At 35.4% G+C, this 15,524-nt stretch overlaps 1 protein-coding gene across 1 annotated transcript; it reads right to left on the bottom strand.

Moving 5' to 3' along the window:
- Positions 1 to 1,376: 1,376 nt before the first annotated feature.
- Positions 1,377 to 4,420, bottom strand: LOC112508002 (protein MAIN-LIKE 1-like). The gene is made up of 2 exons (XM_025112779.1): positions 4,300 to 4,420; positions 1,377 to 2,562 (listed from the first exon to the last, which is right to left on the bottom strand). Exons 1-2 carry the CDS (start codon positions 4,300 to 4,302, stop codon positions 2,065 to 2,067), a joined length of 501 nt encoding a protein of 166 aa, XP_024968547.1. The 5' UTR covers positions 4,303 to 4,420; the 3' UTR covers positions 1,377 to 2,064.
- Positions 4,421 to 15,524: the final 11,104 nt, after the last annotated feature.

Below are 15,524 nucleotides of genomic sequence, written 5' to 3'. Positions count from 1 at the left end.
GTCTTCACTGTGACTAGACAAGATGGACAAATCTGGAGATTCAGTGAAGCTGATTTCTCAAGCTTATATTTGGAAGATTTAGAGTATATGTACTTTGAGATCAGAAACATGACTAACAGGAAAGAGGGAGCTCTGGTTGCTCTTGATGCTATTAAAAGATATATGTGATGTCAAGTAAAGCTGGTTATGGTTATAGATGTTCAGATGGGTCTTGAAGACAACCAAAGAATCATCAATCTGAAAAGACCTGATCAAGACTTAGAAGATATTGATGCTTATCCAGTCTACATGATTCTTGAAAAGCCAGAGTTCGGAGTCATATACTTTGCTCAGCTTCAAGTGAAGAAATTTATGAGATTCAGTGAGTTGAACAAGTATTCAGATGGTACAATAAGGCTGGTAAGACGGGCGCTTGACTTGAAAACGGTGAACAATGACAGAGCTGCAGAGTCAGAGAGAATGAGTTCTAAAGAAAGATATATGTTGATCAATGCCATAAATCTGCTCGAGGAGAAGATTCAGTACAGGAACGCTCTAAGGAGGTTAGAGAAAATTCTTGGACTTAGAAAGACGAAATTTTCAAGAGTCTGAACTTGAATCCAAAGGGGGAGAATGTTGGGTTCGAGTATGCACGTTATTGTTGTATTCAAGTTCTCCATATTTTACATGTTTTGTAATAGTGTAGTTTTATTCCTTTCTTAGTATAAATAGTAATTTCCTTTGTAATTGTCATTAAGCAAGTCATTAGCAATTGTAATCTGAAATTAGCCTTGTAATTTCTCTCTCAATCAATCAAGAGACTTTTGGTGATCTACTCTCTCTTCATCTTATTTCTTCAAGATCTTAATCATGTTTGTATGATTTTGGGAATCACACCACAGAATCACAAGGAGTATAGATTGACCCCGAGTACCTAGAGTGATAGACCTTGGCTGTGAGAAAATGTAGAACGCTATCATATTACTCTCCAAAAGATCCATTGAGGAGAGAAGGGAGATTCCAAYAGATATKGAGAAGAAATGGTCCAAGTCTAGCCGATGGACTCTAACAAGGTTGATGGATTTTCATGATTAAGAATCACATTTGGGGTATGGCATGGCAACTAGAGGTGTAGAAGACAAGACAAGCTGGCATGTGAGAGCAAATCAGAAGGCAGATCAAAAAGCCCCACAACCCCAAGCCAAGCTCAAACACATATGGCTCAAACTCAAGAGCTCAACAACTGTAAACGAGCCAAGCCCACCAAGCCTACATAAACCTATCCAAGACAAAATTTCCTATTTTCTTTTTAGGGGTTTCCAATTGTAACTTCTCGAAGAAAATTTATTTATTCCCCTTCTTCCTCCAAAAATGGAAACCCTTTCCATTTTGGATTTTCCTTATGCATAACTCTTTGAACCTACTTTGCTTTTCTGGTAATCATTACTTGACATAAGTAATTCTGCTTGTCGTCCACAAGTTTCTTTGTTCTATACACATTAAGGGTCATTTTAAACATTTAATCAATAGTCAAACAGAACCACGTGCCAGGTCCAACGTTGCATTTTTTGTGATCGAGTAAAAATTTTGTTGAACAGTTCACTTTTTATCATTTTACGGGCCCATAAGAACGAAGCCTAGGTCTGAGCTTATTCGTGCCTATACAAGCCAATGGGACCTAGCCTATACAAGCGAAGCCATGGCTGGAGCCGGTACAACCCTATGTGATCCCACAAAAGTTGAACCTATACAAACCAAACCAATCTCAATGATTTGAAAGAGCAAGTGATTTTGTAGAAAAGATGGAAGTACAATGGTCCCTTTTTGCATTTACATTTCCACAATTTGTCCAAAATCGTGCAATCTTTCGAAATTATATTTTTATTAATTATCACAAGAGCCAGCATTAGTTTATAAGATAAGTTAAGTATGATGGTTCAAAAAGAAATATGAGCAAGTAAATAGGAACTTACTTGAAGAAGAATAAGACACCCTCCAATAAAACTTGTTCTTTTACTTTTTCGTTGGCTCAAGCAATCATGAAGATCTTCAAGAACAGCTGCACCCCAGGCAAAACAACTCACATTATCCAAGTCTTGCAAAAAAAAAAAGATACCTCAAATCCACCTTTCCATTTGCAGTTGGAAAAAGTAACGTTCCAAAACAATATAATAAAAACGTTCTCACGAAAGATTCATCATCCCTTTCACCTAGAGACTCAAGTCTCTGCTTAAGTGATTCAACACCAATTGTCCTATTCACTATAGAAGCACCAAATTCTTTCTCTAGGCTCGTTAATGGTGCATCTTCCTCTAGGACCACAARTTCACCAAYAMCACGTARTCCTAAAATCAAAACAACATCTACAAGGGTTATTGTTATTTCWCCAGGAGGAAATACAAACGCTTTTCTTTCGYTATTCCATCTTTCCATCAATTCGTTCAATTGCAGCCTCCTTAGGACATGATTTGGAATACRCAACAAGTTGCCAAATCCCACTCTTTTAATGGAGTTCCTTTGGCTTTCTGTCAGTTTATTTACTTGTTTCAGAAATGAAGGCAATGAGAATTTGGTAGTGAAAACCTGCATAAAGAAACATGTTTGAGAGATTGATGCTGATATCAAAATGTAAATGGATCAAATGAAAATGAACAATTCTTCTCCATTCTGAAAGAATGCATCATTTCACAAAAGTTGTAAACATTAAACTGTAATCAGAAGTGGAGGTTTTGTTATTTCAGGCTCTAAGGCACAAAGGTCTGCCTACGGCCATAGGCATGAGACTCATAGCAAGGTGGGTGACTCATCTACAATGACCAACAAAAGTTTTAAATTGTACACTATCAACAGCCTTAACACAAAGGCCATGTTTGTTTGGCAACMAAAAAGCTAGCTTATTTTTTGAGCTTACTGAAAAAGCCCCGTGTGGTAAGCCAAGCTAGCTTTTTGAAAAGCTACTTCAAATAGCTTATCGGGCTATTTCACTTTTCTTATTGTGCCCCTTATATTTTTATTTTAGGTCATTTTACATTGTCATCTAGCTTATTAGGTAGTTTTTATCAAATATGACTAGTTTTATTAGCTAACAACAAGCTTATTAGCCATTAACTAGTTTGCCAAACATAGCCGAAACTTAACTTGCAGCCAACCAAATTGTGCTTTTCTAAGATATGGCTTTGGGTGGTTCCAAATCCAAAATGCATGTTTTAAAGCACAACTAGGACGGCTGCCGGCATATTTCTTTCTTTCTTTATTACACATACATACAAAGGAATCATCAAAAAGAGGCATGTATGCCTAAAACATTGAACTTAATACAATTTACAACATATAACATCTATATTAACATGAATGGCACATGGAAAAAAGCATCAATAACATTCAATCAGTAATCTTCTAACATTAATACTAATACCAATTAATATTGACCAGAAAACCATGGGCACTCACATGAACCAGTTAAAAATTCATCAATTTAACAATTAACATAAACATTAGTAACCTATAAACCACTAAAATTAATCTCAAGTCAAGAAACAGATCATCAAGAGAAGAGACATGTTTGAGGTAGAGCGAAGAACCTAATGTTGATTGTTCCATTTTTTTCTCTTCACTTTTGGTGGTATAGTAGTGGAAGTAGATGCCTAGTACGTTAGGATTCCATTTAAACTAAAAGGGCATTACACAAAACAATTTTTATTCACTAAAATCTCAATCTGAACCTTGTTGCAAGAAATTATTGGCAGGTGCCACCATCTGCCGCAACCATGGTGGCCTTTTAAGGCATTACACCTTAAAAGCACCTTTCACAACCATGGTTAGATACTTGGAAGGATTCTAACTTAATTTTGTACCTAATTATGCAGAACCCTGGCAAAAACACCAAATGTAAGGAAGCATCCAATCAAGAAAAGAAAGTTATAGCACAATTTATTTGGATCCCCAAAAATAGAAACAGCTTCAAAACACTAGTTCGATTCATCACTTGCAATACAATTTACAAGTATCTACATCCCGAATTCCAACAAAAGGGAGAAGACAATATACTAACTTAATTTTGTACCTAATTATGCAGAACCCTAGCAAAAACACCAAATGTAAGGAAGCATCCAATCAAGAAAAGAAAGTTATAGCACAATTTATCTGGATCCCCAAAAAATAGAAACAGCTTCTAAACACTAGTTCGATTTATCACTTGCAATACAATTTCCAAGTATCTACATCCCGAATTCCAACAAAAGGGAGAAGACAATATACGAAGTTGTAAAAAAAGGTTACATTTTTAAAAACTTGTTAATATTCAAGAAATTGAGAGAGTACCATTGTTGCGAATTCATGTAACTCTGGGAGGTAAGTATCGCCGGAGGATTGCGCAAGGATCGACGGCGGCAGGTAAGAACAAGATTCGCCGGAGAGAACAGTGGAGTGTTTTAGTGAAGCTTGCTCGAGAAGCTCAAACTCACAAGGCGCGAAACCAACATTTTTATGAGGACGTCCTTTTATAGTGCGAGAGGGAGTTCTTTTGGGAGTTTGGGTTAACGTAAAAGGATTGATTGTCTGCCGCAATTAATCCATGCGAGATAATGAGAAGGAGAGTTAAAAGATAGGGGTGTTCCAAATCGTTTAAATCGTTTAAATCGTTCAAAACAAGTTAAACTAGATTGTTTTTTTGACGGTTTGAGCGGTTTGATGGTTTGGTTGATTTGGAAAATAGTAAAACCGGGTAGTCCGGTCCGGTTTGCAGTCTGGAACCTTTTTTGGGCGGTTTGGATCAAACTCAACTTTTTTAACTTATAGATGATGACTCAAATATATCCCTAAGCCCAACATCTAACGTAATTAAAATCATCGCCTAAAACCATTAAACCATTAAACATACATTTGACATTGACGGTCTCCAAAATTTGAAATCCCTCAAGAACTCTATCAATCTATCGATCTTTCCTAATCCATGGTTTGATTTCGGCACACATCATCAAGACATCAACCAAGTAAGATTTGCCTTCTAAATTGTTTGTTCAAGAACTCAAGACTCAAGAATTGAAGGTTACGAAGTCGTAGATTTTGTTACTCAATACTCACAGTGGAGTTGTAACTTTGTTAATTTGTTTATTTTTTAATATGTATTATAAATTTATTTGTTTGGACTTTGGATTGCTTGAACTTTGGACTTAAGAGATGTTTAATTATTACATTCATTTGTTTAGATATTTTGTTTTGTTAAAATGAATATTTAATCTAAATTTCTAAACTGTATATGTTTGTAAGTTTAATATTTAAAGTCCATTAAATATTAAACTTTTTCATTTTTAATAATTATGCCCCTGAACATCTACATTTATAATAAATTAGTAATTAGCATGACACATGTCATCTTATGGTGAGCCGATTTTAGTGTTTTCCGCCTAAACATGTATCTAGACACAATTTACATTGACATTTCAATTAGACTCATATGATTGACACATGTCATCTTAGTCAATCAATCCCACTAATTTAGGATGCAATTGATTTTATTCTCAGGTTAATTAATTCGTGTGGTAATTGATTCCCGAAAAAGATGGGATTTACTCCTAAGTTTAAATTCAATTCACTGATATAGTTTCATTTCTAAATTCAATTTTATTCTAGGGTTAACTTCATTTTAACTAATTATTGATATAGTTTCATTTCTAAATTCAAGTCTGAAGAGTCATTCTTCACAGTAACTAAGAGATTAAAGAAGAAGATCATGAAGTAGGAAACTAAATCCTACTCTAAAGTCTTTTTTTTTCAAATTTAGAAGTCTGATATCTGAAGTCTTCTTTTTAAGACTTAGAAGTTTGAACTCTGAAGTCTTCTTTTTCAAATTTAAAAGTCTGATATCTGAAGTCTTCTTTTTCAAATTTAGAAGTCTGAACTCTGAAGTCTTCTGTATCTGAGCTCTGTGTCTGAGCTCTGTATCCGAGCTCTAAACCAAGGTCTTTAGACTTTGAAAATAAGTCTGAAAGACTTAGTCTTATAAGCACAATTCGAAAATCTGAAGATAAATCTTTAAGACTTAGACTTAGTCTTGTAAGCACAGTTTAGAGATAAATAAGTCTATAAGACTTATACTTAGTCTTGTAACATTTTCTTGACCTAGAGGCTCTAGATAGACGAACCTGAGGCTCTGGTTGAACGAGCCAAAGGCTTTGGTTGAACGAACTAGAGGCTCTATGTTCGAGCTCTGTATCCGAGCTCTTTATCCGAGCTCTATTTTCGAGCTCTATATCCGAGCTCTGAACTCAAAGTCTTCAGACTTTGAAGATAAGTGTTGATCCTCTCTCTCATTGATTTGATAATGATCTCTTTTATCTATTGAAGTATATTGTTTATGTTATTCAGTTTCAGCGATCTTCACCGAGTCTGCTCAGTGATCACTGAACGTGTATTGTAAATCATTCAGAGACTGTTATACTTCAAGAAGACAAAACTCACACCATAGATCTTTCAGCAATGTCGAAGACATAAGCTGAAGATTAGAGACCAGCAAGTTCTTGATTTGAAGCGGTATTTAGTGATAACAAGCTGTCTACATATGTGTGAAGTCTGCGTAAGATTCGACGAACACTGATGAGACCTTTTAGCATCATCCTAGTACTCAGCGATCAAATAAATCTTTCCAATCAAGATTGTTTTTGTCTTGTCCTTCCACACACAAAGGACAAACCCATACATTTCTAAGTATAGTACAGTACGGAGCCATTTCTTTGACTCTAAACGTGCTCATCTACTTTATGAAAGAAGACTGTTCACATACGGCCAAAATCCTACCATATCTGAACAAAGGACAAGCTTTCCACTAAAAGCTTGACACGTGCTTTGTACCTTCTGAATTGCATTTAATGCAATGGGTATAAATAGGAAAGTGGTTCTCCTCTCAATCATCATCTTCCTTACTAAGAACTTACCCAAGAAGTTACTTCTCTCACTACTCTCTGTTTAAGATAAAAACCCACTTTAAAAAGTGAAGAGCACATTTATTCTTACCTTATTTATTGTAACAAATCTTTTCTTATTGCTATTTGTAATCTTGTATGTATCTTGGATTGTTTAGATAGCATCTGTATCCTATCTTTTCCGCGAATAATCAGTAAAATTGTATTGATTTTCTTTATCAATATATATTTTTTAAAAGTGAAAGTTTTTGTGTTTGTATTCACCCCCCTTCTACGAACTGTTACCTATAAACTCTTGTAGATCCGGCTAGGACCAATAAGTGGTATCAGAGCAGTGTTTGCTTTTTATGTTATATCTATACTACCTTATTAAGCAGATTTACCAAAAGTCTTAAAGTCTTAAAATTATAAATAACCATAATACCCTTATCTTTTATCCTTTACTGCAGTAGATTACTTGCTCCCCTCCCCCAAAGGATCGCTCCCCTTTCCAAGACGCCGATTAGGTCGCTTCCCTCCACCAAGACGCCGATTAGGTCGCTCTCCACCCCTAAGACGACGATTCAGACGCTTCGTCGCTCCCAATACGACGATTCTGGCAATTCCTCACTCCCTAAGACACTCGAATCATCAATATATTAAAGCGAGGTTCCATCGTCTTCTTCAAAATCAGACCTCTCTTCCATCGTCTTCTTTATCGTTTAATCCATCTCCAGGTTTGTTTTTACCATTTATGCGAAAATATCAGGTTTCATTTATGCGAAAATATTAGGGTTTCATTTATGCGAAAATATCAGGTTTCATTTATGCGAAAATATTAGGGTTTCATTTATGAGAACATATCAGGTTTCATTTATGTGAAAATATCAGGTTTCATCTATTCAAAAATATTAGGGTTTCATGTAATGTGGCTGGTTAATGATCTTTATAATGTAATGTGGCTGGTTAATAACACATATATGATGAAATTAAATTGCAATAATGTAGAATAGCAGCGTGGCTGGTTAATGATCTGGTTTATTTTTTGATAGTTTAAGGTATATCATATATGGAATGTAAAACGAGAGTCTTCATGTTATATGTGTGATGATCAGTTGGTTTCTGCTCTCTTTCTCTCAATCTCTCTCAAGTATTTTGATCTCTTTCATGGTGGTTTAATAAAGGGTTTCTCACTGAGTTCCTTGGCATTCTATCCCCCTCCCCTTTTCTTTTTTTATCAAAACCCACAACTGTAGTAGGAAAAAAGTGAGAGGGAAGAGTTTGGAGAATAAATGAAAAATTAGATAGAGAAGGTGGTTTTTTAAATTTCTGTGTAGGGTGGAGGTAGGCATACTGCCAGTGGAGCTCTGTTGGTATCTCTTTGTAAAACCCTCTTGATGATATTACCTGCTTATTACTTTCTCACCGGTGATCTGCTATCATTCAAACCAAAAAGATAGGTACCATTTACAATATCTTGGATTTTATATATTCATTCAACATGGCTTGATTCTGTGTTTGTGAATGTTTTTGTGTGAGATTATTCTTTTGTTTGACCTTTGTGGGTGTTTCCGATCTTGTTTCAGTGTGGCTTCTATATATCGTTAATTTTGTGTGAGATGATTTATGTGTTTCTTTTCTAAGATGCACTTGAAATCTTTAAAAAATCATGCATTTTTGTGTTTCTTTTCTAAGATCCACTTGAAATCTTTGAAAGATCATTCATGATCATGGTTTMTGTTTGTCTGTGTGAGATGATACTTGTGTTTCTTGTGTTTCTGTCTGTCTTTGAAAGAAATCATGCTTGCTTTTTTACCTTTATTGGGTGTTTCTGATCTTGACTTAACATGACTTGTAGTCTGTTAATTTCTGTGAGATATTATGCTTTTGTTCTTTGACTTGTTATTAAAAGCACTTGAAATCTTCAAGAAATCATGCATGCTTGTTTGACCAGTGTGGGTGTTTCTGCTTTTATCTATACCATAAAGCAAGCATGCAAGATTACCAACCACTAAAAAAATTCTCATGTACTTCATGACATAAGAACCAAACTCTTCTAACCTGAATTTTGATGGGTAGAAATAATATGTTCAAAACCAGAGTTATGTTGGGATTTCCAGCCCATTTAGCAACAAACTCAAATATAAGATGGTTTGTATTCAATATATGTACTTTTACACCTGCCAAAGTACAAGAAGAACAACCTACAATCATTAAGCAAAGTGCCTATTGAAAGACTTATGGGAAGCATTTGGAACATTAATCAGTAGACTGATGAACATACCCTGAAATATAGGAGGAAGAGTTCCAAGGGTAAGGCTTTCAATTTCTATGGATCTTATTGGAAACATACCAATATAATAAGAAAATATAGGTTTTGACATGCTTCTGATCATGCCACATATTGCCTATACAAGAATGAAATTGATGTGAGATGGGTTATATTTTATATATATAACAAACCAATCTTTTTGGAAGGCCCAAAATCCTCAGAAATCAAATAAATGAATCCGTATATATCTTGACACGAAACCATTCAGATTCCTCCTTTTTCTCTTTTACTATTTGAAAAAAAAAGCACCAAAAATAGTTAATCAACAATGCTTTGGTATATATTGATAAATTCATTCTTGTTCATTCTGTTGATTTAAGTACTTATTTTTACAGCAAACTAATTGGTGGTTGAGCAGCAAAAACACACACACTGTTAAACCTGCAGATGCTTGATGGCAGTAAAAAACTCACCCAAAAACATAGGATTTTTTCTTTAGCTGTTTCTGGGATTTCTCTCTTGAATGCATTATGCATGTAGGGCAGACTTACTAAGCAGGTTCAGTCATGTAAAAATTGTAATCACTTGAAAGTGTGTAGTCTTAGTAGTTAACCTTCGGACTATAGTAGGTTGCCTGATTGGTACTTGGGCTAAAAATTCTAATTAGGAAATGACGTTTCACTTGGCTTAGAGAAGGTAAGGCTATATTCCCCTTCCACGTCTATGAACCTGTAATGGTTCAATCTTTTGTACCTCACCATTATTTTGTTTAGGTTGTCTGAAGTTAAATACATTTAGGAGATCTCTTTAAGAAATGTTCTCATTCCAGTAATATAGTCACTACTAAGTCATTGTGTTGTAGGGAATTTTGGTAACTTTGAGGTTGGCTACCATGTGTCTATTAATTACACATATAAATCTGTTGCCATATAATTTTTGGGATTATAGAATGGAATCTCAAAGAACTTCTTATATTTGGTGTTTTTATCCTCATCTGGAAAATTTAGGCCTCTAACTCCCATGTACTGTGAGCTATGTACATGCAAAAACCTGACTCTTGTTATGGCAAACAATTGTAACCCTCTTTTCTTTCATGATTGTAGACTCCTATGCCCCATGCAACCATGACCAAATCCTTGTATAGCTGTTTTTTTTCTTTCAGAATTTGAATGAGGCAGCTTGGTCTGTCTCTAATAAAAACAATATTTTTTACAACAAAGTATCAAGGTAAGATGATCTATTTCACTTAGAAGTTGTATCTAAGCAGGCCTCTGACAAAGCAGTGTTTATTTTAAACATTCAGTTCCAGGGGTGGGTTCCATAATTAGGTACCTCATCTAAGGTGGTGGATATATAATTAGATTTGCCGGTGGCAACAAACCAAACTTCAACGTTAGCATGTGTTGCAACTCTTACCTGAGATAGAGTTCTTTAACCTGTATAACTAAAATGTTATTAAGAAATTACTTCTTCCAACTATTTAGTATGAATATTCTTGGTGCAAAAGTATTTTATAAAGATTAAAGCATAAGATCACTTTTGAGAATTTTTAATGCAAAATGTCTTTGTGTGTGATGCAGATGGGAAGTAGAGTACTGCAATAAATTCGACCTACGGAGGCCCATAGAAAAGTATTTAATAATGTGAAATCATGTGGAGTGCATTAGCCTTTTGGATTGTTCAAAGTCTTGCTGGATTCTGCGATCGTGGTGGAACCAGACCAGCATCCGTTGATATCGTATGTCTCGTTAGGGTGAGAGCAATATCCGGATGAACCCAATTGATAAGATCATAGGATATGGAATGACCCCAATAAATGTTACCCCATAATGGACCATATGGATTGTATTTATAGAACGTAAACTCCATTGTAATACATTGGCCCTGTATTAATTCATCAAAGACCAATTGCAATGGTCGAAATTAGTGTCGATTAAATTTAGCTTTCAAGAAACCAAGTTGAAGTACCGATATGTAAGTATATATATGTGTGTCTGTGTCTGTGTCTGTGCGTGTGTGTGTGATTGTGTTTTACCATTAGGATCTGTAAATTCCATCAGCAACCCATGTAGACCAATGGATCATCAGACCATGTAAAAAAGATTCAATACAGAACACAAACATTAATTGATCAATGGACATGATACAAAACACAAAGAAAACATCCATAAACCATAAACATCCATTAAAAGATTCAGATAATGAGCTTAATCTAAAACCCCATGAACTGCAAATTCTGCAGTTGTGGTCAAATATGGTGGGTTTGGTAAACCTTTCTAAATGCAAATTGTCTCAGCTGAGCATCTTTTGGATTTGAAGGGAAAATGAGATCATCAAATACTTGGTCTCTGTCATTATGGTTGATAGAAAATATGCTTTATTGGATTGTGATAATAATGGAAAACTCATAAGGGATTGTATGTATGATTTTGATATTCATCACTTATTTTATTGACCAATGATCATCGATGTGTATGTACATGTAAAATAAAACAAGACTTCATTGACAAATAGGAATGGCAACGGGCCAGGTTCGGGCCGACTATTGGTATCCCCGTCCCCGAAATCGATAGCTAAAACCGTCCCCGTAACTGCCTTGATCCCCGTCAGGGATCTTATCGGGGATCCCCATCGGGTCCCCGCAGTTTCCCCGATCCCCGTTGGGGAACCCGTTAAGGGTAAAAATCCTCCTTTTCACCGTTGGTTATAACCGAACCCAAACCCGAAACCGATCTGGAAAAAATAACAATACGCTAATATTCACAATTAAAAGTAAATTACAATTTTTTTAAAGATGTAACGTTAAATGTCTCAAACATAATCGAACCAATTACAAACAATGTCTTAAAGTCTTAAAARTCTTAAAAACAACTCATAATGCAAGTTACACAGTTTTAAAAACAACTCATAATGCAAGTTACATAGTTTTAAAAACAATTCATAATGCATTAAGTATTACTACTACTTTATGCATTCAGTTTTAAAATCTCTTAATCTACAATTAAAATAGCATATAGTAGAAGTTACTAATGCACAATATTACCTTTTCTTTTCATGTTACCAAGATATTTTTAACACCTTTCACTCATGCCTTCACCCTCTCATACCTCTATGTCTTCTCYCCATCCCMCAAGGTGAGATTCAAACTGATATTCACCAAGAGTTATTAAAAGCGTTCCCATTCAATTGCTCTAGAACTCTTGGTCTCGCTCTCGATCTCTTGATTTTTCGCTCTTGGTGTAAATCGAACACATTTATGGAATCGTTTAAATATGTTGGATTTTAAATATATTGGATTTTAAATTGTCATACAATTTTTTTCATCGATAAACTGTAATTGGAACCATAACTCTTATTTATTCAAGTTGTATTAATATGTAAANTTGGAACCATAACTCTTATTTATTCAAGTTGTATTAATATGTAAAAACCAAGTGTAACTTATATCATCGTTAAATCTTCTCTAATAAAACCAGTGAAACTTTAAAATCGTTAAAATTCACGGCTCCCGCTGCATTGCGCGGGTACACAACTAGTTATTGTTTTATTGGTGTTTTATTATTTTTTCTTCTTTAGATAATTTATTCTTTTCAAAATCGCTTTGCAAAACACTAGGACCAACTTTCACGATAATGGCTCTCTTGCCAGACCTTCTTGTTTCATCAGAGACAACTTCAGTCTCTGGAAGAACTGGATGTCTCTATTCTTGGAAGGTGTGGATCCTGAGATCGCATACTACATTGAGAATGGACCTTATGTTCCATTCACAATCTCTCCAACAGTTCCTGCAACTGCTACGACTGCCATGATTCCTGAACAGCTGATTCCAAAACTCCCTCATCAATGGAGTGATAAAGACAAGAAGAACATGGCTTTAGACACTCGTGAAAGGTCTATAATAGCCATGGATCTTCCTAATGAGGTCTATTACTCAATGATGAAACTTAAAACCTCAAAATTCATGTGGAACACTTTATGTGTTCAATATGAAGGTACTACTGAAGTACAAGAATCGAGGAAGATTAATTTAGTTAAAAAATATAAAAGTTTTTTTGGTGGAAAAATTGAATATTTGTCTGAAGTACATCAACAATTTAATTTTCTTCTTATTGATTTGAGGACAGTTGGAAGAGAATATTTGTTGGTCCTAGTCGGATCTACAAGAGTTAAGAGGCGAACAATTTGTAGAAGGGGGGGGGGGGATGAATACAAACACAGAAACTTTCAATTTTAAAAAATATATATTGATATAGAAGGATCAATACAAATTTTTATAGATTGTTTGCGGAAATATAAAAGGTAAAGAGAACCTATCTAAAACAATCTAGGATTACACACAAATATACTTAGCAAATATAAGAATTTTGCCGAATAAGATAAAGACAGAAAGGTGTTCTTCTTGGGTAAGAACTTTAGAATTAGAGAGAAATTCTAACTTGCTTGAAGATAAGTGTATGTATTCTGTTGTATTGTGTTGTAGTGCATGAGTGAGGAGAGCACTCAACTATTTATACCCATTGCATAAAATGCAATTTAGAAGGGTTAGAACACGCGTCAAGCTTTTTGAGGAAATCTTGTCCTTTGCAACGGTAAATAGTACTATTGTTTATTCATGAGCAGACATCCTTTCATGAAGTTGGTGGGAACTAGAGTCGACTAGTTGGCTCTGTGCAATACTCTACTCTTGAGAAGGTATGGGTTTGTTCTTTGTGTGTGGAAGGACAAGACAAAAACAATCGTGCATAACAAGCTTCATTTGATCGCTGAATGCTGGAATAACGCTGGAGGTCTCTTCAGCATTCACTGAGGCTTGTGTAGTCTTCACACGTATGTTGCCCAGGTTGTAATCACTGAATACCGCTACAGATCACGAACGCGCCAGTCACTAATCTTCAGTTTCAGTCTTCGACATTCACTAAAGGTTCTTGGGTGTGAGTTTTGTCTTCTTGAAGTATCTCTGTCACTCTAGGATTACAATACATGTTTCAGCGATTACTGAACATACTCAGTGATGATCACTAGAATTGAAAAAACAGAAATATAATACTTTGAAAGGTGAAAGGGATTATCATCAAATCAATGAGAGAGGATCAACAATATTCCAACTCAGAGACAATGACCAAATTCCTTTAATGTTTGCCAAAACATGGGATCAATATACCATGTGTCTCAAAATGTCNAGAGGATCAACAATATTCCAACTCAGAGACAATGACCAAATTCCTTTAATGTTTGCCAAAACATGGGATCAATATACCATGTGTCTCAAAATGTCTAAGGACATGTCCTCCCTTTCTCTCAGTTCTCTTTATGGGATATTGCTTCATCATGAGCAATCCCTTCAGCTGTAGAATAATCTTCTTAAAGGCTTTAAGAAAATGAAAAGCTCTTCGTTAGCTTTGATCTTTGATAGCCCTTCAGCTGATCCTTCTATTTCTTCTATTCGTTTTATTTCCTCTGTATCTATCATTGAGTTAGATCCTTCTAACTCTGAAGGCTTTTCAGACGCTGATTTTTCATAGTTTGATGAGTCGCTGACCCTTCTAACTAACTACTTCAGGAGGTTCACCAGAAAAAATGATTATTGCAGATCTCCTTCGCTGACCTTAACTGAAAAAGCTAAAGTCAAACCCCATTGATAAGGCTTCAGCGATCTGCTATAACTGTTAACGCAAAGGCCACTTTGCTAGTGAATGTAGGTCGAAGAAAACTGCGACTCCATCTTTCGAACTCTCATCCTCCTTCAGGCCTCAAAAAGACAAGTAACTGAAGCTGAAGGATCTTGTCACTATCCTTCCTCAACACTCCTTTGCAAAGGAATCTCTTTTTGCTCAGTGTGCGAAAAGGGAAAACAAACAAAGGCTAGTTTCAAATCTAAGAAAGTGGCTGTTTGTTTACCACTTATTGATTCCATCTAGATGTATTTGTATGAATCGGTCAGACAATGGGTTGTTTGGCTTGCATTTTAAAACATATGAATTGTTCAATAAGGTCTGATTCGCTCCATCACCACTCCATCCTCTATCCGATTCAGACTTCACTTTTTTCCTATATTACCCTTCTTTCAACGATGTTCATACTTTTCCTCAATAGTCTCGATTCTCACCATCAAACACTCAGGAAATGCTCCTCAAAAACCCTTGATTCTCACCATTGATCTTCTCTATTTCTTTACATTCAACTTGGCAACAGGTTGCATTCAATTATGCAACAGACGGGGACGAGGGAAACATCAAAATCGAAAGAGGTAAGACCATTTTTTGATTTCTCCTTCACTCTTCACACACTGTATGCCTGGTGGATCGATTTTGAACTTTCCAACGACATGAATGCGTTAGTTTTATAGAAAGCTTGATNTGATTTCTCCTTCACTC

The sequence above is a fragment of the Cynara cardunculus genome, assembly GCF_001531365.2.
Source record: "Cynara cardunculus var. scolymus isolate 2C chromosome LG 2, CcrdV1, whole genome shotgun sequence".
NCBI classification, from domain to species: domain Eukaryota; kingdom Viridiplantae; phylum Streptophyta; class Magnoliopsida; order Asterales; family Asteraceae; genus Cynara; species Cynara cardunculus.
Note: the sequence above shows the minus strand (reverse complement) of the source record. Positions and strands in the feature narration are given on the sequence as shown.